General features: G+C 48.3%; 1 protein-coding gene across 34 annotated transcripts in view; it reads right to left on the bottom strand.

Annotated features, from left to right (window-relative positions):
* Nucleotides 1-20843, bottom strand: part of TCF7L2 (transcription factor 7 like 2) — a 250272-nt gene that overhangs the window by 67833 nt on the left and 161596 nt on the right. For 29 of the 34 annotated variants that reach the window (XR_006209185.1, XM_042960715.1, XM_042960716.1 and 26 more), the window contains 3 exons: nt 7312-7444; nt 4921-5023; nt 2844-2930 (listed from right to left, as the gene is read on the bottom strand). Coding sequence is in view for 33 of the 34 variants with exons in the window: in XM_042960715.1 (XP_042816649.1) it covers nt 2844-2930; nt 4921-5023; nt 7312-7444 (323 nt within the window). In the remaining variant the exon portion in view is untranslated. Of the gene's footprint in view, nt 1-2843; nt 2931-4920; nt 5024-7311; nt 7445-18890; nt 19368-20843 lie in introns of those variants that run through there. The other 5 variants (XM_042960699.1, XM_042960705.1, XM_042960711.1 and 2 more) reach the window with 2 other exon arrangements.

The raw sequence follows: 20843 nt of genomic DNA, 5'->3' as shown, positions 1-20843 counted from the left end.
TATAATGATGAACCTTAACTTGTTAAGGACAACTAATTTTTGTTTCTGGCTGTCTCAGGGGCTCCTCTCTTGCTCGCGCTCGCTTCACTTCACTGTTGACACGTTTCTGTTAACTGGATGTCATCTGCCGGCCTTGATTTTACGCACAAGCAGTGGGATGCATTTTCCTGTGCAACAATCCTGCTTTGAGTTGCATTAGGTTTGTCATTATTCTCTCATTTTCCCCCTTGCACTTGTAACATTTCATCTCTTCCTGCCTTATTTTTTGTGAGCCACGGTGCACCCACATTATGGTTTATACATGATCTCTCTCCCTTTGAAGCCGGCAGATTTCAGAGCCCGCTCTCGTCAGGAGAAGAGCCTTGCACCAATTTAGCGGGCTGAGGGCCCGGAGCTCCAACATCTCAATCTAAAGGGGGTCACAGGGTGGCACAAGTGAGTGTCAGTAAGAGCTGTTTAATTGCCAATCTAGGCTTCTCCATGGTGTTTAAAGTATAATGACCCATCACTTAATTCTGAGAAGTCCTGGCCCCGCTGCTGAATAGAATGAATATCAAAGGGAGTTCTGGAACAGGGCAAGCTGCCTACATTTCCTATAACTGCCATAAGTATAATAGACCTATACTTCTGTCGCCCCATTACCACAATAATGTATTTAATTTGCTGTATACGCTTTTTAACTAGCTACCTCTCATAAGGCCCACCTGGGGAATCGGCGGCCTCCCCCCTGCACCTTGAGCCCCTAACCTTTCCTCCCACTGTTTCCTTCCTTTCCTCCACCCCCCTGCCCACCTCTAAATCATCGACTAACCTCCTAATGATAATTCAATCGATAAGCTTAACCCCAATCCCTATCCTCCGATTATTTCGCTGCTTTTAGCCTCTAGAACGCACCGAATAAACAAACATGAAAAACAATCAGGTGCGCGGTGTAAATGCTGGTTTGCCAGGAAGATGAGCTGTGGATTAGGGGCCGCTCAGAAGCAGTTCTCCTCCTGGGAGACTCCCTATTCGTTCCCATGCTTTTTGCAAGGTTGTGATGACATTATTTAATGAATATAACCTTCCTCCTCTCGCTGGAGAAGAGAACACACAAGCATTTTCCCGCCTAACCAATGCTGGTGTGGATTTTGAAACGGAGATCGTTTATCACACTTGGGAAGTGGGATCTTTAAAATTACGTGATCTCCGTGGTGTAATGACACATGTTAGGTGGGCTCTACGGCCTGTTTTTCTTAAATGAAAGTGATCCTTACTCTCCCTCCCCCCCCCCCCACCGGAAATCACGGTCTTGTAAGCAGGAAAAGGAGCTGTCTTGTCCTGTCTCCCCAGTCCCTTCCTCTGGCCTTGGGTTCCCATGCTGACTCCAGAGACTGGGGAAGACGCTAGGGCAGCATCCTTGCCATGCAATGCATGCTAATTTAATTATGGGCCATCATCAAAATGGATTACTTGTTGCAGCCCATCAGGAAAGTCTAAACCTCCACCGATTTAATTAACTTGACTGAAAATCAGATGAACAGAAAATAAAACTATCATTAGGAGCAATTAGTGACTACTTAAACATACTGCTGCCAACCGGTTTGTAAATAAACTCGCACTCACTGAAAAATTAGCCAGAATTAATTAGAGGGAGGAAAAGGAGAACAGGGGATCAGAAAGATCTAGGTACACATGTGTGGGTATATGTGTGTGTGTTACACACATATGGATAGCCTTAAAGAGATACAAATGCACACACACACACACACACACGACTTTTCTTTTTTTTTAACAGAAGAATTCACCATTTATATCCAAGTAAACGTGGCAAAACATCTCATACCAAGTATGGGAAGTCGGTGTGGAGGTTGTTAAGCCACAATAATTGAATTAGAAGTTGAAGATGGTCCCTTCTTAAGGAGAGTAAACATCGTTCTGTCCTTTGTCAGGGTGTAGGAATTCTTTGCTGGTTATTTGATGGGTTCTCTTCAAATTCTTGCTCTGCACACACGTGATTTTTTTTTTTTTTTTTTTTAACTTTCCAAAATTTAGAGCTACGCAGGCCAATATGGTAGGCACCAGCCACACGTGGCTTTTGAGTACTTGAAACGTGGCCGGTCCAAATTGAGTTGTGCTGTTCAGTGTAAACCACGTATCAGATTTCAAACACGAAGTACAAACCAGAATGTAACATCTCTTTAGTAGCTCCTTTACGGTGATAACATGTCCAAATGATAATGTTTTGACAATATTAGGCTGAACAAAATACATCATTAGAAAGAATTTCACCTGGGGTTTTTTTAATCCCCCCCCCCCCTTCAACCTTTTAAAAACCGTGGCTACTAAAATCTTAAAATTCCATACGGGACTCACCTTACAATTCTACACGACAGTGTTGCTTTAGAGAGGGCTGTGTTTGGGCAGGGGTGTCCCTGCTTGTGGACAGTGAAGAGTCTGGATTTTGAAAAGGGCACACCCTTCCTCAAACTGTCCTTTACACAATAATAAAATTACCCTCACCCTTCCCTTTCTTACCCAGCATGGGGCAACAGAGGAACGACACTTTCGTAAGTTCTGCCAGGTCCTATCTATGTATTCTGGCCTTCTTAAATTCTTAAGGAAAAACTGCTCAATTGATGGAGTCCGAGATTCGACCTCGAAGCTTCAACATCACCTACCTTACAAGTCCAGATTAATTTCTCAGTATTTTCCAGGAATAAAGCCTAACGTGCCCTTTGCGTCTTACACCACTGGAACTACACAAAGGAGCCGCCCCCGGATGGCCTGGTGGTTAGCTAGAGAACTTTCCGAGAAGTCACCCATGGTCGACTTGGTTGGAGGCGCCCGTTCTTGGAACTCACCTAGACATGGAGGCGTTGACAGTCAGAGCTGTGGGGTAGGGGTGACGGAATCCTCCTGTCGTGATTGGGTACACGGGCTGACCTTGCCTATAAAGAGGGGGGTACAAAGTAAGAGAGTGCAAGCAAGGGGGGGAGGGGGGAAAGAAAAAGAAGAAAAAGGGAAAGTTCTCTCTGCACAGTAAGCTTTATTCTCATTTGATCAGAACAAAAATCTTGGGGATTGTACAGGAAGGATCAAAGGGAAGAAACACAGAACAATTTGAATGCCATAAATCTGATAGGAATGGCTAATTAAATTTTATAACCTCTGCTTATGTCAATAGAGACCCTCTCCCCAAGCTGAAACTAGGTGTTTTGTTGTAATAATTAAAGGCGAAGTCTCGCTTGCTTTAATGGAGCCATCACACTAATTGAGGGCTACACATCCAAAGGAAAACAATAATGAATGTAAATTTATACCAAAATAAAGTACAGTGAATCAAAGGACTTCAGTTGCGCTTTGGGCCTCTTTCGGTATTTAGATCTCGGTGAGAAAACATTAAATTAACAGAGCTTAATTTGTAGCCTTTTGTCAAATTAACAAGTGTTGACAAGAGTTACCGGGGGGAGAGTCCCCAAGAAGAATTGTGGGTAACCAATAGACAATCACACCTCATTACAATAATTAAAAAATACAGCAACATGCAAAATAGCATCCTCATGAAAGACACACAACTTTTTCTGACAGAGGGTTGTCTGAGTTGGCTATTCCTTTTTATCTAGGCTTCAAATATCTCCCCATCAGCGGAACGGGGCAACTGATGACAGAGAACTATTGGAGGAATGGCCCCATCTTCCGGGACACAAACTCACGTCCGCGTCTACCCTACCAAACAAAATGAAGGAGAAAGAAATAACCAGGAAGTACAGCCATGGTTGGTATTTCGTATGGCTACCACCTCATACAAGCTACTTTTCACACAGCAGGGCAGGGTCTGTTCAACTAGAGAAAAAAGGGTAGACTGGGGCGGGGGGGGGGCAGGAGGGGGGGAGGTAACTACACCAGAACTTCGAAAGGGCATCTTCCCCAAGACCCAAAGTTCAGAGTTTTACCAGGAGGTATTCTGGTTAAGACAACAAATTGTCCTTGCTTTCTAGAGTAGAGATCACTGAGAAACATGGAGAAACACATACACAAAAACACAATCACGAAACAGATATCACGTGCACACACACACACACACACACACACACATGCCCAGTATGCCTACGCATTAAAGGCCTTTCTACTCTGGTTTTGAAACACACATTTTTAAAAGTTGTCTAAGGAAGGTTAATGGATGGTACTATAAAAGCAAGACTGGGTGATAGGAAGACCAATCGTAAAAGGCAGTTTGCAGACCTGCACGCCGCCAGGAACCCCGGCTGACACTCAGGAAGGCCCCACATGCTGGAGTGGGGATTCCAGACCCTCCCCCCGTACCCCAGCCCCTCATAATCAGGTGAACCAAGAACCCCAGGGAGACCCTAGCTGGATACTGGAACTTCTCAACAGACAGACCTTTCCACTCCTATTGCCAGCCTTGGGAGTAAAGGTCGGGATGGTGTTGGGGTTTAGGGGTTTCTGAGAGGATAACCCCCCACTCTCACCCCTGGATTCCAAAATCACGCTATGCCTGTTCCCATTCTCGTGCCGCCTCAAACCAATGAATGACAGGACTCCACTGTGGGCTGCCACCGGTAGAAGTGCCATGATCAGCTTCCTTTGATAGAAGCCCTCAGAGCCTTTTGCAATTCCCCAAGTACCTTAAGGGCACCTTTGTTCACAGAGAGAAGCCTAGAGTCTTTGGGGGACTGTGGGTTCAGAACGCTAAGTTATCAATGACCTTTCTCCTACAAAACCCATCTGAATGGCTACTGACTCACCTGCTTCCCCACAGGGCACCTCAAGGAGCATCTTTGCGACATATCCCACCGCGGCCCTCCCTCACCAACCCGTCTTCTGAAACACACGCACACACATACACACGCACGGAATAAATAATAAGCATGCCCATGTAAGAAACAAAAAGGGAATTAAAAAAATGGAACTCCTTACTGTGGTACTAACCATCCTAGCGGATGGGGGATTTGTCCTACGGTGCCGGGCGATAGTGGGTAATACGGAGATATATCTGGAGGGTGCGGAGGCCGTGGGATTCCTGAGAGAAGAAGCAGCATTTTAGGTATAGAGGAGAAGAGAAGGAAAAAGAAACTGTCAGGGGATGGGAACAGGGAAGGGACGACGGACACATCTCTTCCGTAACGCTAGCATGAGTCTTTTCGGGACTGTGATTGTTAAGAGTTGTGGCTAACTTTCATTCATTGTCTTTCCCCGCCCGACCTTGAAAACTTGGTTTATCTCATTCTAGGTGGACGGGTACGCTGGGTAAATGCAGACTCAGAAAATGCCATCTTGCATATTTCTGCCTTATGTGATCAGTGTTGATTACTGAAACTAAAAAAACAAATCTGACGGGCTTGGCACATAGTAGGTGATCAAGTCATATAAATTCTCTTTGCCCTCCCAACTTGTGCCTTCACTCCTTTTAATTCTAATGACTTGCCTGCACGAGAGTTACTCCCCTAGGTTTCTAACATACCTTTTAAGTTACGGCTTTTGGAAAGGTTACTCTTGTCTTCTTTCAAAAAAGTTAACTCCCCTAGAATGTCTCCGACCTCAGCTTAGAGGATGAGCTCTGGGAGAAACTCACCACGAGCCACGGCCTCTTCTCCAGGGTAGCGTCTGAACTGAAAGGACCAGCGGATGCTGGAGACCTGGCAGGCTCGACTCTAGAACCTAATTCTCTCGAGGGCAGAAGCACCTGGGAGAATCGGCCCTGCCTGACCAGGTGCTGCTGCATCGTGAGCGCTAACAAGGTTCTCGAGGCACATCTGGGCACATCCCGAGGCCCGTGACCCCCTGCACGCTTACGAACGCCGCAGGTGCACATCCTGCTGTCGATTCGGGGGGAAAGCTAGAGCGCTAGAAGCCATTACGACAGAGGAACTTGATCTATGCAGCAGAAGTGGGAAGAAAACGAACAATGCTATTGAAGGTAGTAAGCTGCATGTCCGTGGATGAAAACTATTCCATTTTTTTTTTTTAATTCATTCAGGAAGCTTTTAATCTGTAAGTTAAGTCTCCCTGGGTGACATTTTCATGCAGACATTGCTTTCTCTCTATTACAAAAACCAAACAGATTAGCTGGTCTTGGACCCTACACCAAGCCATTTGCACACTTGAAAGAATGTTCGCAGAGGAAAAGTAAACAGTCTGCAGACGTTAATCATATGTTTTACGATAACCATTTAAAAGCTATTCCCTGTACTACCATTATTTAAATGAGACGTTGATGCTGCTATTCACTCACAGAGCCTGGGGCCGGCTGGCGGCCTCCTCCAGCCATCCAAGCACTAGGCGAGGTCCCCCATGAGCACAAAGGGGGCTCAGAGGCTGGCGAACACCAGCTAACGTGTGGCTTCGTTCGGGGGCGGCAAAGGCAGCATGAATGGGCAATCCACCTCAGCTCAACACCGAACAATCCCCTCTGACCAGATGACACGGGATAACAGCCATTTAAAATGCATCCTTCTAATTAACTAGCTGGTTAGAAGAACCCTACCCAGTGCACCGCCCAGCCTGTCCTGGCCTCAGCTGTTCTCCCATGGCTACGAGCTGTGGCCGGCTGCTGGTTTCAAATCTTGTTACGGGGAGGGTGGCCAGTGACCCTGCCCTCTCTGTTTCCCTCTTTGGGGAAAAAGCAGCCCATGCGTATGTGGGATGGAAAGGAGGGGAAAAGCGCCAAGGCTGACGGATGACGTGACACCTTCTGCCTGAGACTGTGCGGGTTGTTCCACGCTGCAATGAGGAAAAACACGGACTCCAGTTTTCACGTCTGTATAATGGGCTCGATGATACCCAGGATATCGCAGGGGACGAAGAACCCAAATAAACCAGCAAAGAGAATGCGGGATCCAGTGATGTGGTCTCCTCCGGCTGCAGCAATAAGTCATTGTCAGGTGACTGCAGTCCCTTGACCGCCAAGGGAACTAGGGCTTTGGGGAGCCATGCTGCTGGGGCTCCTGTGCTCTCAAGAAGCTGAGAAGGAGGCCATGGGATGCCTCCACAACTACTCCCGCCTCCAAGACTGTTTGAGGCTCTCGGAGTTCGTTACAAGCTACTCCTGGAAAACACTGCATGATTCATAGCCAGCCCTTCCTGGGGCATTCTGGGCTCTAGAAAGACTGTTAGCACTCCACATAAGAGAGGCTACTCCCTCACCAGGCTCTGGTCTCCCCAAAGAGCTTCTTTTCCGCACCCCAGGAAGGGAAATGAGGAGCCCCTCCGCCGTGGCCCACAGCCCATCCCGAACTCCCCCGTCCCTTCCCAGCAGGCCGGGCGGCCCCGGACCCCGCACACCCTGTTGGCATCACACACACCGCCTACCTGTTTTGGGGTCTACGTCGGCTGGTAAGTGTGGAGGTGGGTTTCCCGGGGTGAAGTGTTCGTTGCTGTACGTGATGAGCGGCGTGAGAGGGTGGACATGGTGAGGGTGTTGCACAACCGGTACTTTGTTCGACTGTGGGGAGGAGAACAGGAGGCCAACGTTACGCTGGTTCCTGGCGGCTCGACACTGGGGGACACAGGACCCGTGGGCTCCCTGGACCCCGCCCTCCCTCCTGGACTTTGTAAGATGCACTCAATTCCGCCCGCAGCCCTGGCCCCAATCCATGCATTAAAAATAACAGATATTTGTAAAGACAGCTCTCTGGGCAGGCGTGCTTCCGTTTTTACCTCCCTACGGAGCCTGGCTTTTAAAATGCCTCCTCCACAGCCACCCCGTCACGGACCCCAAGTGTGCACCTTCCCAGTCGGCAGGTAAATCAGAAATGGGGGTTTAATCTCCCAGGCCTACTGGGTTCCCGCAGGTGGCGGAGGGGGGAGGGGGGATCTCTGACCCCAGGACCCCACCGGAGGGACCTTCAGGAGGCAGGCAAGGCTTCCCAGGGGACCAGCTAGGAAAACCTTCCGTTACAAGAAACGTGGCAGGGCCCAGTTCCCACCCACTCGGCCTCCCCTATCCACCACCCCCCCGCTCCTAACTTCCCCCTGCCCTTGGGAGCCAGCGGGTATGCTACAATCCTTTACAGACAGCATGGATGAAAAGCCCCACTCCTGGTCCGGTTGGGAGTGTGAACTTTACCAGAAAGCCCTACACTGGCAGGCGAGCACCTGCATATTTTATGCAGATTACAGCAGCCCTGATTCATTAGGAATTTCATTAGGAAGTCATTGGGGAACGCTAATAAATTAACTGGATGATGATAAATTGGGCTAATAAAAGGTGTGAAGATTAGAAACGGGCAGTTCTAGAAAACAAAGTACAGGCATCTTTATGTTCAAGAAGGGTGGACAGGTGGACAGAAGCAGGAAAAAAAGAAAAGCATTTGCTAAGATCTTTCCAGTTGCCATGACCAGACCTTCCTGAATTCTTCTCCTCTTTCCCCCCAGCCCCTCTCTCAGCCCGCCCCACCCCCTCCGCTCTGCTGTGCTATAACTTAGCCCAGCAAGATCACAAAGAAAAAATTAAGCTGAAACAAGCGAACTACTGGGCCATTTACTGAGAGTAATCCAATTGCAAAAAAACCCTATTCCCCATAGAGGATTTTCACTAAAATCCTACAACAGGGACATTTAACCAGATTAGGTACCAGCGAAGATAAAGAGGCGAGTATTAGATGATGAATGGATTAGAGTCAAGTTTCATTTCAGAACGTGTCTTCATTTCCTTTTATTACTTTTAGGAAGGCACAACTTGCATTAACATCAAGGAAAAGGAATTGCATTAAAAGAAAAGAAGTAAGGTTCCAGTGCTGCCCACTAGTGCCTCTTGAGTTCAGGGACCACGGAGCAGTTCGTTCGCTGTGCATTTTTCTTCTTGTCCCTTTTTTTTTTTTTTTTTAAATGAATAAGGAAGGAGTATACTATAGAAAGAGTATTTCTCACAATTAATTGCGGCGAAGGCGTTGGTAAAAGGTACTCCTAACTTTTTCAGGAGCATGTTTGGAAAGGAAAATATGGCCTTCTCAGATGCTCCAGAAAAAACTACAGAGAAAGAAGTCAACACTTAAAACAGCTTGGTTTAACGATTCCCATAAACAAGTGGACACATTCAGAGGAGGTTAGCTGGTTGCTCAAAGAGCCTTATGTTGTGAATTACCAGTTCGCAATCAAAGCACTGAAATTAAAAAGCACCAAAGCAGAGGGAGTTTTGGTTAACACGTCCCTAGCAGCCATGAAGGTCTCAACAAGGCCACAGCCAGCAGCGTGAGGGGCTGCTGCCTCAAGGCCAAAGCCAGCATCTTATGAACACGCACTGAGGATTATTTGGGGGGAACATTTCTGTTCAGGACAGATTGAAAGGTAACCAGCAAATGAACTCTCACTGTGGGCTGGGGTGGAGAGGGGAAAGAGGAAAGGAGAGGGAGGGAGAAGACGGGGCAGACACAGCTGGAGGGAGTGAAGACCAATTTCCTTTGAAAGTGACTATTGCCACCTTCCAAAAGTTTTTTGTTTGGTGGGAAAGATACACACCTGCTGCAATGAAAGAAGGCAGATCGATCCCAGACAGTTTAAAGTAAGTGTGGGTAAAACTAGGAGATGAGTAGGAAGAACCACAGATAACCCAAAGCGGGGAAGATGGTCACTTGGAGGTTGAATGACTTCTGGGCAGCGGGACCACCATAAGCAATGGAAGGAAGCACGGGATGGGGGTAGAAGGGCTGGTGGTGGACAGTGGAACCTACAGTTCTCAGCTCTGGTTGAGTCAAGCATCTCTCAGGACACTTGTCACAAATCTGGATGGCCAATCTTAGGAAATCTCTCAGCAGGAACCGGATTCAGTAGATCTGGGCTCAGGACCCAGGCATCCAGTCGGCCTCCTGAGGACCTCACGTGGCAGCTCTACCTGTTCAGCCATGAACCCCTAGACCAGAGAACCACGTGGCCACAGACAAGTGCCAAGGTTAAGAGACCTGGGGTCCTAATCACCAACCAAGTCCTAGTTCTTACGAAAGTCCACAGGAAGAGCTTACCACAGAACCTACCACACGGTGCGCACAGGAATGGTGGTTTATTATTGTTACTTATTAGTTTATTGTTAGGGAGAAGTGGCCCATGGCACGCGTCTGTCTACAGCTCAGAAGCACCAATTCCATGGCTGCCTTCCAAGAAGGACTAACAGGAAATGCAGAGAAAACCTTTCTCTACTTGTCTAGCAAAAGACGAAGACAGAATCTGGGTGACAGGAGAGCTCACTGAGTGTAGGACGTGAAAGTTCATTTTCCCTCTTCCTCTTAGAAATATGTATGAAGGTTGGACACCTTCAAACCTGACAAAAGTTGGACACCATCGCCTTCATGTTATTTTGCACCCTTGAGCTTGGCCAACGGGTTAGTTTCCTGTCAAGATTCGCTAGCACGGAAGGGGGTGGACCCCGAGCTGCTGCTACCCAGCCTTAGGAGGGGAAGGCAAATGGGAGCCCTAGCACGACGTGGTTCTCTCTTCTCATCGTGACTGTATGCCAGGTTGGTCCCTAGGAAACCACACATCTCTGCAGGTTGACCAGCTCCCAAGCAAGCAGGGGAAGGAATAAAGTCATACGTACAGAAACCAGGGTCTACTCACCATTTTCATATGACCTGCCTACACCTGGACTGCTGTTGTGAATGGAAGTATGTTCTTCTTGAAGATGCCCTGTCTCTCCAGTCTCAGAACCCCACAGCCCTTTCTTTCTATGTCACATCATGCCCATGCCAGAGCCACATATGTACCTCTCTTGGTCCCGCTGTAGCTACGTTCCTTAATGACAAAGACTGTGCCTTCTAGAACTCTGTGTCTCCTGTCACGCCCAGCCTGTGGAGTGGCGAGACTCCTAAGTTGCAGAAGAACAACTGAGTTGCAACCGTAAACATCAGAAGAAGAGAAGGCCAGGACCAATTTCACAGATTCAGTCACTAAAATGGCGTCTACTCAGAATCATAGAACTAAGCTAGACAGGCCTTCAGAAACGGGCTAGTCTTATACTTTGTAAGAAGAGTGCCTTAAAAATGGTTTTAGAGCCCCCTGGCACGCACACGGTGACCAAGAGTGAAGGCTATGAATTCAAGCAAGACCCAGGTCAAAATTCTACTTGACCCCTCTAGCTGTACAACCTCTCTTAGGCCGTTGTCCTGTCTCTCCAAACTCTAGATGGGAACGGGCTCGACCTCAGAGTGTGTTGTGAAAATTAAGGCCCATGCCTATACAGCGACCAACACCAGGCCTGGCACAGAGCTATACATGCAATACAAAAAGCTTTGGGAAAATACTGTCCAGCGAGTACTACTGATGAGGGCACACTGAAGGTGGTGGTGGCTACCCTTCCAGTATCTTCTAATCGGATTCCCAGAGGGGAAATGCATCCACAGACTGCGCTCCTTATTTCAAAGGCAAGATGTTCATTACGAGGCAAGAGCGTATGGGTGTTTTCTGGCCACCGCTCCGTCAGGCGAAACGCCCTTCTTAAAAATGTGGTATTTAATTAATAAACATATTTTTTTAATTTTTTTTTTATTTTGTATTTTTTTAACGTTTATTTATTTTTGAGACAGGGAGAGACGGAGCATGAACGGGGGAGAGTCAGAGAGAGAGAGAGACACAGAATCTGAAACAGGCTCCAGGCTCTGAGTAGTCAGCACAGAGCCCGACGCGGGGCTCGAACTCACAGACCGCGAGATGGTGACCTGAGCCGAAGTCGGCCGCTTAACCGACTGAGCCACCCAGGCGCCCCAATTAATAAACATATTTGTTATCTCTTTTGAGAAAAACCATTACTCTATCATGCTAATAAATAAGAATGCCTACAGAAGGGCTGAAAGTTAAATAAAAATAGCTGGAGATGACCAAGGGCATTCCAGAATCAGGGTGAGGGCCTTGAAGTCAGAGTTCATATCAATCAAACACCAACCGACCCAAATAGAAAATGTCCCTTAGACTTTCCCCTCCCCTGTGATCAGAGCTCACTTTAAAAAAAAAAAAAATTTAAGTTTATTTATTTTGAGAGAGACAGAGATAGCATGCGTGGGGGAGGGGCTGCGAGAGCCAGAGAGAGAGAGAGAGAGAATCCCAAGCAGGTTCTGTGCTGCCAGCACAGAGCCCGAAGCAGGGCTCGAACCCACAGAGCTGTGAGATCGTGACCTGAGCCAAAACCAAAAGTTGGACGCCTGATCGACTCAGACACCCGGGCGCTACAGCTCCCGCTTCCATAAAGAGGTCTTTAAGGATTGTGCTCAAAAATGTCACCACCCTAAGACAATTCAAACGTGAAAAGTACCTTTCTTAGGGGAAGGACACAGACAACCTTCCCGAAATGCAACAATCTATGCTGGGGGTGTTAGTGGATAAAGAGCCCACAAAATATGTGTCTGTCCCCCTTTTATCTCTTTATAGACTGAGTCCACTATTCAACGCAAACCACTGCAACATGAAATCAGGTACTTTTTAGGTAGCTACTTTATCTAAATATGAGGTATGTCTTCAAAACTACCTCGAGGGGTGGGGTGCCTGGGTGGCTCAGTCAACTGAGCGTCCAACTCATGATTTTGGCTCAGGTCATGATCCCAGGGTCATGGGATCAAGCCCCACATAGGACTCTTAAGATTCTCTCTCTCTCTCTCTCTCTCTCTCTCCCTCCCTCCCTCCCTTTCTTCCTCCCTGCCACCCCCCACCCCCCCATCCCGGACTCATGTTCTCTCTAAAATAAATAAAATGAAAAAAGAAAACCAACTACCTAAGGGGTGCAAAAAAAGTCATTACCTCCAGGGACAGCGAACATACACTCAAGGTCGGGATGGTGGCAGTCATCGAAAGCTGCCGGACGAGCCTAGTTACTAGCATCCAACCCGCTAAGAATATGATGAAAACTAGGCAACCCTGGGCCATGTGAAAGGCCAACATTAATAAAACGTTCCGCATAAGGTCCGGGAGTCATATGCTGCGGTCGCCCATACACCCCCACACCGCGAGCACCTGGAACTCAGAGCCACCTAGACCCCTCTGCCCAGATCAGAGCCGCCCAGACCCCTTCGACCAGACGATCTGAGGGGAGGACGGGAGAGAGGAGCCCCGAGCAGCTGCTGAAGCTCTACGGTCAACCCCAGCACAGCTCCTCCTTGCTGCTGAATGCGGCCCTGGTGCCAGACCCGCCTCGGTGCTGAGTAGGACGGATTTCATCAAGTCCTCATCAACACACCTATCACGCGGTTGGCAGCTCTTATCAGTTCCATACGGGAGGTGCCCCAGGTCACAGGCTCCAGGGGGGTAGTGCTTCCGGGTCTTGCACGCTCACCGACCTGACCCCCCCCCCCCCCGAGACTGGCGCCGGGGTGGGGCTCACCACCGTGCACGCTGCACCCCATGAGCGTAGGCCCGGCCGACCTTCCCAACCGGACAGAGAGGCTTCAGGACTCACAACGGGATCTGTTCCTCACACTGCCACCTACCAGTTTCTGGAACCTAGACCCAGTGTCAGCAAACAGTGCTCCCTGCTGTCCTCCCTGCCTCCCCCAGACCCCAAGTTAAGAGTAGCTCGGGGCTCCCTGCCTCGGTGAGAACACCTTTGCCACAGGGCACCAGGGATTTTTATCAGGGTTTTTTTTACAACACGTGGCCGATTACAGGAGGTGGGGGATGAGGGCATTTAATGGGATATTTCTGCACCTCAAACAGAGAGACAGAAGCAGTAGCAGGGTCCCGCAGGGATCTGGTGATAAACACTTCGCACACACCGTCAGTTCCGGCCGACGAGAAACTAAAGAAAAAGTCAACTAAAAAACCTCGAACCCAGGAAATGAAGTCAACAGTACCTACTTAAAGGGAACAAAAATCCTCATCTGGCTATAAGTCATTAGGGCTTGGTTTTCTACCTGGAGAAATGGCTGCTGCCCAAAGCAAAGCCTTCCCCAGTTCTGTTCATTATCCTTTATGGGTTTTGAGCACTGAATAGTTAAAATTATTAAAAAAAAAAAAAAAAAAAAAGGGTCCTCTACCAGCCCTCAAAGCGCACAAAGCCTTTCGACCCGAAGTATTCATCCAACTACAGTGGGGGGAGGCGGGGTGGGGAGGGGGCGCCCCTGTGGCTGACCTCTGACCTCTGGAGAACCCTTAAGCCCAGCGTTCTGCAACTCGGCCGTGCCACCCTCATCGCCAAGCGCCCACACACCCGTCCAAACGGGGCTGGCCATGTGGAACCTGGCGGATGAAAGACTGGTTCAGGCACTTCTAGATCTCCCTGCTACCCTCCCCTAACCCCAGCCCCGCAACCTTCTGTAACTGTGGGGAACCCAAAGGGAATGAAAGCTGCCCATTCACCTCGCAACCTATTAATCAGCAGACGTTGAAAACAAATAGAGCCATTGCTGGCCCGGCCTCTCTGCCGGCCCTCCTCCTCAATACTCCCCTATTGCTCTCCTTTTCTGCAGAAGAAAAATGGGGCCAGAAAGTGCCTTGAGGAGCCCAGCACAATAAAACAAAAGCGGCACAGAGGGGCATTTGTCCGCCTTCTCCCCCCCCCCACCCCCCAGCGTGGAAGGTCTTCAGTGGTCTTTGGTTACCCAGCCCTCCCAGGGTCTGAAATCAGCCTCAGGAAGGGACACTGTTCATTCCAGGTTTACGTGAAAAAAATGGGTTTATAGCTCATCCCCGTGCATTTTGCCAGATGCCGCTTACTACAGCCGTACCAAGGCCAATGGCGACTAGCAAAACATTAATGATGTCGCTCGCACGTCACTGGAGCCACGGCTGAAGAGGAGGGGCTGGAGCTGAAGGAGGGGCTGTTTCTTACTCGTCAACAACCCTTTGTGACTCAACTAGTCCTATTCTTTCAGGCTATGAACCAGAGAGTGGTGGAACGTCAGCAAAAGTAAGCCTCCGGCCTCAACCACCCATTCCCGACCATTAGCGCCCACTGCCGCTTCTGGAATGACGTCAAGGAGGCCCTCACGGCAAGCTGGATCCGGGCCTGCACGCACAGACCCATCCCTGCTTACCTACTGAACATCTCCCTACCGCATCCTGCAAAGCTCCTACACACACAGACGGAAAGGGTGACAGCGGCCTTCCACGCTTGGCCAGATGGGCTTCTGGAAACATTTTGCCCTGCCCCTCTCTCCTCCCAGCTATGGAGGCCCAGCCAGCTAGGCCCCGCCTAGTGCAGCGCACAGGGCCCACTCGTGGTCAAATGCTGCTGCTCCCGAAGGCCCTGCTCCCCGCTGATGGCACACTTTCCCTGGACGAGATGTACATGGCTACTGAAAATAATAAATAAGAGAGAAGGCTTCGCGGGGTCCAAGTTTTGCTTGGAGAAATGAGGTGGTTAAGAGGAAGGAGGTCTGCCTGTGACCTGCAGCAAATGCCCACCCTGCAACTCCACTGCACAGCTCACCTCACCTGGCCGCGCTGCTGGGGGTCTCTGGCACAGACCCACCAGGCTGCAAAACGACAGCTTCTGCAACCCAAGGTGGCCTGACGAGACACAGGGTGCTGCTGCTTTGTTTTGCAAACTATGGATGGCTGGACCCTCCCCCAACCCCAGAATCAACTCCATTTAGACAGCAAGGAGAGGAAGAGAGATTCTCCGGCTCTCTACAAAATTCTGCCGACTCACAGTTTCTCATATACTCACACAAGCAGTAAAATTCTTCGTGCGGGGCAATGATTGAACAGGGCAGGCAGAGAGAGAATAAATGTGCAGTCAATTTTCATCCAAATTCTCTCACACACATGCATATACATAGAACTAACTCAAACCATCCTAAGCCCTTGGCCTTCTTCTCCCCCCGCCCCCCCAGCCCCCGGTCCCTTCCATAATCTAACAATCCAGCTGGTAACACACAAAACAGATTGCCAAGCATTCAGGGTCTAGGGGGCCAAACTCTGCTCTTAATGATCTTTCCTTAATCCCCAAAAAGGAGGAGGGGAAGGATGGGAGTCAGGAGGAGGTGTCAGGGTGGGGGAGTGGGCACCCGAAGGGGAACATTCTAACCTGGAAAATAAAGATGTGCTCCAGCTGCTTGGCTTTGTGAGAGCCGCAGCCGAGGGCCGACCCAGCAAAGCTGTGCTTTCACAGGCTCTTGAACAATTACTTCCAGTTAAGTTCATTAAACATAATTTATTTCCACTCATTCTCATTTATTTCCCAATAAAAAGAAAGCATCCCATTGTGTTTCCCCCAGCTAACCTTTATAGCACGTGCAAGCTTCAGTCTTGGCCGGCCCGGTCCAGGCTGGCCCCTGACCAGTGAGGTCCCAGGGTTTTCTTCCTGCCCGCGTCCCTCCAGGAACATGCCACAGCATGGCGGAGGTCAGTGAGGGGGTACGGCAGGCACAACAGGGTCCTCTGACTGTCCTAATCCTCCACACAAGGTCGCCAAGATGAGGAACCAGCCACTTCACCCCTAAGTAATTTCCCGGTGGTTCGCAACCTCCACCCTCCCGCAAGATATTTCTCTACTACTTGGGTATTAAATGATTAGTGTTAGCATAATCAATCTTGTTGAGTGTCCAAGTTTACAGAGAATGTTTGAGAATTGGGTAAGAGGGTACAGCTGTTCCTAGGAGAGCAGATTTGCAAAACAGAGCCAAGAATAAAACTAACCTATTCCAAATGAGGAAATCCAAAAGCTCAAATTCAAAACAACTTAAAAAAAATAATAATGATGATTTCCAGGCTACCCACCCCCCTCCAAAAAAAAAAACCCCAACAACCCCAAATCTAGGGATTCCTGAATATAATGGAAAGGAAATCACCAATTTTGATTTAGAGTAAATTTTAAGTACATAATGGTTATTACATCCTGGGGATTTCGAGAAAGTAGTGAACAAAACCTGATACAGCTCTTCTAATTTATTTACAATGACCAGCTGTATAAAAATGTCTTTTGTTTTTTTAATACACCCTGTGCCCAACTTTTGAATTTAGACAGTACTGCATTTGAAATTCATGCCTGCTACATGGGAGCCTAAGAACTCTTTCAAACAGCTGTTTCCTTCAGAGAGCAGGTGAATTTCTCCCTAGAAAGGAGCAGGTAAACAGAAGAGGAGGGATGAACGTGTTCCTGTGGCCCAAAGCACAGCAATGACTCAAACCCCTGGATTCAGCAGGATGTCAGCAATGATGGGTGCAAAGGGGGTGCTGCATTGTTCTCTATCTTGCCAAGTTAGTGTCCCTCCCACCCATGGGCACCCTTTAGTGGGCATCTACAGTCTCGATAAATGATACACGTGAAAAGGACATGACCCTCTCTGAAAGCAAGCTGAGTTGGAAGTAATGACCCAGGCAAAGTCCAATTAAAAAAAATTTTTTTTCAAATGTGTGCAGAAGTATGTAATCTGGAGGGCATGGCAAGATTTCATCACATTCCAAAATGTTGCAGAAGGAAAGAATTCCATTACATAGCTCAGCCGGGCCCCCCACCGACCCCAAACCACAAAAGGGAGGTTTCCCTGAGAATATAAGCTTGCAGGCTCTGCTGCTTCTAGAAAATGCCGAAGCAGGAGCCTGTTGTGACAATACAAAGATCATAATATCTGTATCATTGGAGTCGGGAATTCACCCTTTCAAACAACTCCTTTCTCATGAGAAATCAAGAATGGAGGTTTAGCGGCCACCGAAACAGCAGGACTGCTATTAAGTAACCCGAGTAATTTGAGTAAACAAAGGTCTGGAACCTTTCAGGAATCTCAGAAAGGGAGACTGCGCTGGGTTGGGAAATTTACAGCAACACAACTTCCACATTTGCGGTGCCAGCTTGCACTGTCTTCCCCACGCTTCTGGACAGTTTACACGATCGTAGACTGAACTAGAAAAGTTGCACACAACCAGAGAGGAAAACCAAGGCAAGTATCTGTCATTCCTTCATGCTTGACTCACAGAAGTATTTACCACTTTGTGTTTTAATAGGCTGTTTAGGGTTGAATTCCTGATCTTGAAAACACAAGGACTCTTAGAGTCTGTTGCAGATTTCATTTTTTTTTTCCTTCCCCTCCCCCCAGATCGGATCTAAGAGCGGACTGACCACTGCAAACGTTTCTGTGTTTGGCCACTCAACAGCAAAAAATAGTAATGAAAGTAATCATAGGAATCGCCTCCAAATTCGAGGATGCCCTTACAGCTGTGGCAAAGGATCTGACCCAACAGTTGAGCGGAATACAGTGTAACCTAAGCCCCAAACTGGTATTGCAAAGGGACCTTCTTCCTAATCATTAACACCACAATGGTCTCCTGCTCAGGGTTCCGAAACACATTTCCTATGAAGTTTAGAAAACACAGACACCACAAGCAAGACTGTAGCCCTAAAAGGCCGGCATCTACATTTAGAGATTGAAAATAAATACAACTATAAAGACAGAGCAACAGAAAGTTAGCATTAAATATGAAACCAAAATACACAGTTTACACAAGCCCTGCTACTGTGAAAGCCTGAACGCTCCAAGACCTTTCAAGCTTTGAAAGCATGCTCCTCTCTGAGGCCACGTCATGTTCCCTTCTCTGTCTTCCAGTGGAGCCCACCCTGGTGGGTGAAGGAGAGAAATTTATTTGTTAAAAGAAATCCTAAACCCCACCACCCCTTTCCGGATCCCAGTTTACTCCTTCCTCGTACTTGGGGAGCCGGCTTCGCGGGCGCTCTGCATGGCTGTGTAGCAGGAAGGACTGTGATGAGAGTCACGATTTCTCTCCGCATCTTTTTTTTTTTTTTTTAACCCTTTCTCCCCACTCCCCCAAAAACTGCTATGGAAAAGTATAGCGTGAAAGGGCACAGCTTTGAGTTGAACATTTATTCTTGCTTTGTTTTTTCCTTCCCATCGTCTGAATTTGAAACAAGAAAAGAAAAAAAGGAACTGAGGTTTAATGGTCAAGACCATAAGCGAGGATACAAACACACACACACACACACACACACACACACGCACGCACACCCCACTACTCACCCAGCAATTCAAATGGAGGTGCCAACCGCCCAACTGCTGGAAGAGAGAGAGCCCGGAGGCCACTGTGCCTCCCTTCCCACTCAAATCTTCCATGCCCACTAAAATTGTATCCCTAGGGTACATAATAGCTTTGGTTTTCTTTCTCTCCACCTCAAAAAAAAAAACTTTCTCTGTACCTTCAAGATGGGACTGGGCCAGCTTTTTTTTCCTCCTCCCTTACTGCTTTTCTCACTTTTCTTCTTCCTCCCAGCTTCCCCTCCCTTTATGCCTTTCCCTGAAAGAGCTGGAAAAAAGCATCTTTAGAGAAGGCTCCAAATTTCTGCCCTGGTTCACTCAAAATGCTCCCAAGGTCTCACTCCCGGTGCCTATCGTTACTTTGTTAATTAGCCCCCTTCCACACGCAGCAGCCCTCAAAAACCAAACGAAAAAATTAAACAAAACAAAGCCAAAAGAAACCTCGCCATCTAGTTCAACTGGTGGCAGACTGAATTTTTTTTTTTTTTTAATTCTTAATTAGAAAAAACTCCTTCTAGTTTCTAATCTTTACCACTACAGAATCCGTGAAGGAAGGGGGAAGGCCCATGTTCCCCAGCCAGCTCAGGGCACCTAAGCCAAGTCCCCCTCCCTCACCCGTTACCTTGGGCGGCAGGGACACAGCTACCGCTAAGAGTAGCTAAGAAATTACGGTCAGCCATGAGGGAAAATGATCAACCGAGTGCAGTAGGCAGGCACTTTATCTGCAAGATTGTCAAATCCCTCAAAACAAATTTCTTAGAGAGGGCTGCAATGCGAGAGGAGGGGGGGGGAAGCATATTTTCTTGTCGCAGTGACACGGGAGTGACATTTGGTAGGGCCTTGTCTGCCAAACACACACGCACGCACACACACACCCTCTTTTCCTTCTAGAGTAAAAGACTGTGCTGGAAAGATTTTCAACTGACCTCTGTGGAAGGAGAACGCAAGCTTCCTGTGCTCTCTGGCATTCTAGCACTCAGACCGTTAACTTGCTTTTAGACTGTTGAGTTTTGTGAGCTTTCCCCAGAATGAGAGAGAGAGAGAGAGAGAGAGAGAGAGAGATACAGAGACAGGCAGAGAGACAAGAGAAGGCAGAGGAATGCAAAAGGCTAGCCCTAAATCCCACAAACCCGACTTACTTTTCCTGGGGCTCTCATAGGATCCAGGGCCGGGTACATTTGTGTGGGTTTAACTTAATTGGAGTTGAGAGACTCAGACATCACAGGCCTGAAATCATCCTCTTTTACATGAAGGAGGGGAGAGAGGGAGGGTGGCTCCAGGAGGGGTTAAAGACAGAAGAAACTTGCAGAGGACAAAATGAGCCTTTCGGGTCCTCTCCCACCCCAAGTGTTAAATCGTTCCACCCTGTTCAAAAGCAAACACACAACTCCGATTTGCATGCAGGTAAGAGAACACCCCTGCCCACCGCCACATGGGTTCCTGGACCTGCCTTGCGTGAGGCAAAACCAGTGGCAAAGATTTGGTTCCTTCTGGCGGCGGGACACCTGACACTGGGGAGACGTTTTTAATTCGCCGATCTGACCGCCCACCTGTTTATAGGACTCTTTTCTTGACGTTAGTCTTTAACACACGGGACGAGTTAAGAACTCTCACTCCACCCCACCCCCACCCTCCCCCCAAAAACAAAAACAAAGGCTGGAAGGACTTAAAGATAACCCAAAGTGAGAATTCTTAATTTTCTCTTCTTCTTTTTAAAAATACTGCTCTGTGGCCCCTCTTTCTAGACTTATCCGGCCTTCCGGTGTGTCAGGCAGCAATCTTTAAGGTCCTTAGTACCAAAACAAAACCCTGCCATTTCCCTTTACATGGCGGTAACAAAAGCAATGAGCCTCCAGTTTGACAAGTAAAAAGCCCCAACCACACAGCCCCTAATTGCCTCCCCTCCCTCTATTCACGAAGACCACCACACTCGGCAGC

Source organism: Panthera tigris, chromosome D2 (assembly GCF_018350195.1).
Source record: "Panthera tigris isolate Pti1 chromosome D2, P.tigris_Pti1_mat1.1, whole genome shotgun sequence".
NCBI classification, from domain to species: domain Eukaryota; kingdom Metazoa; phylum Chordata; class Mammalia; order Carnivora; family Felidae; genus Panthera; species Panthera tigris.
The sequence above is the reverse complement of the archived record's forward strand: the minus strand, read 5'-3'. Positions and strand labels throughout refer to the sequence as shown.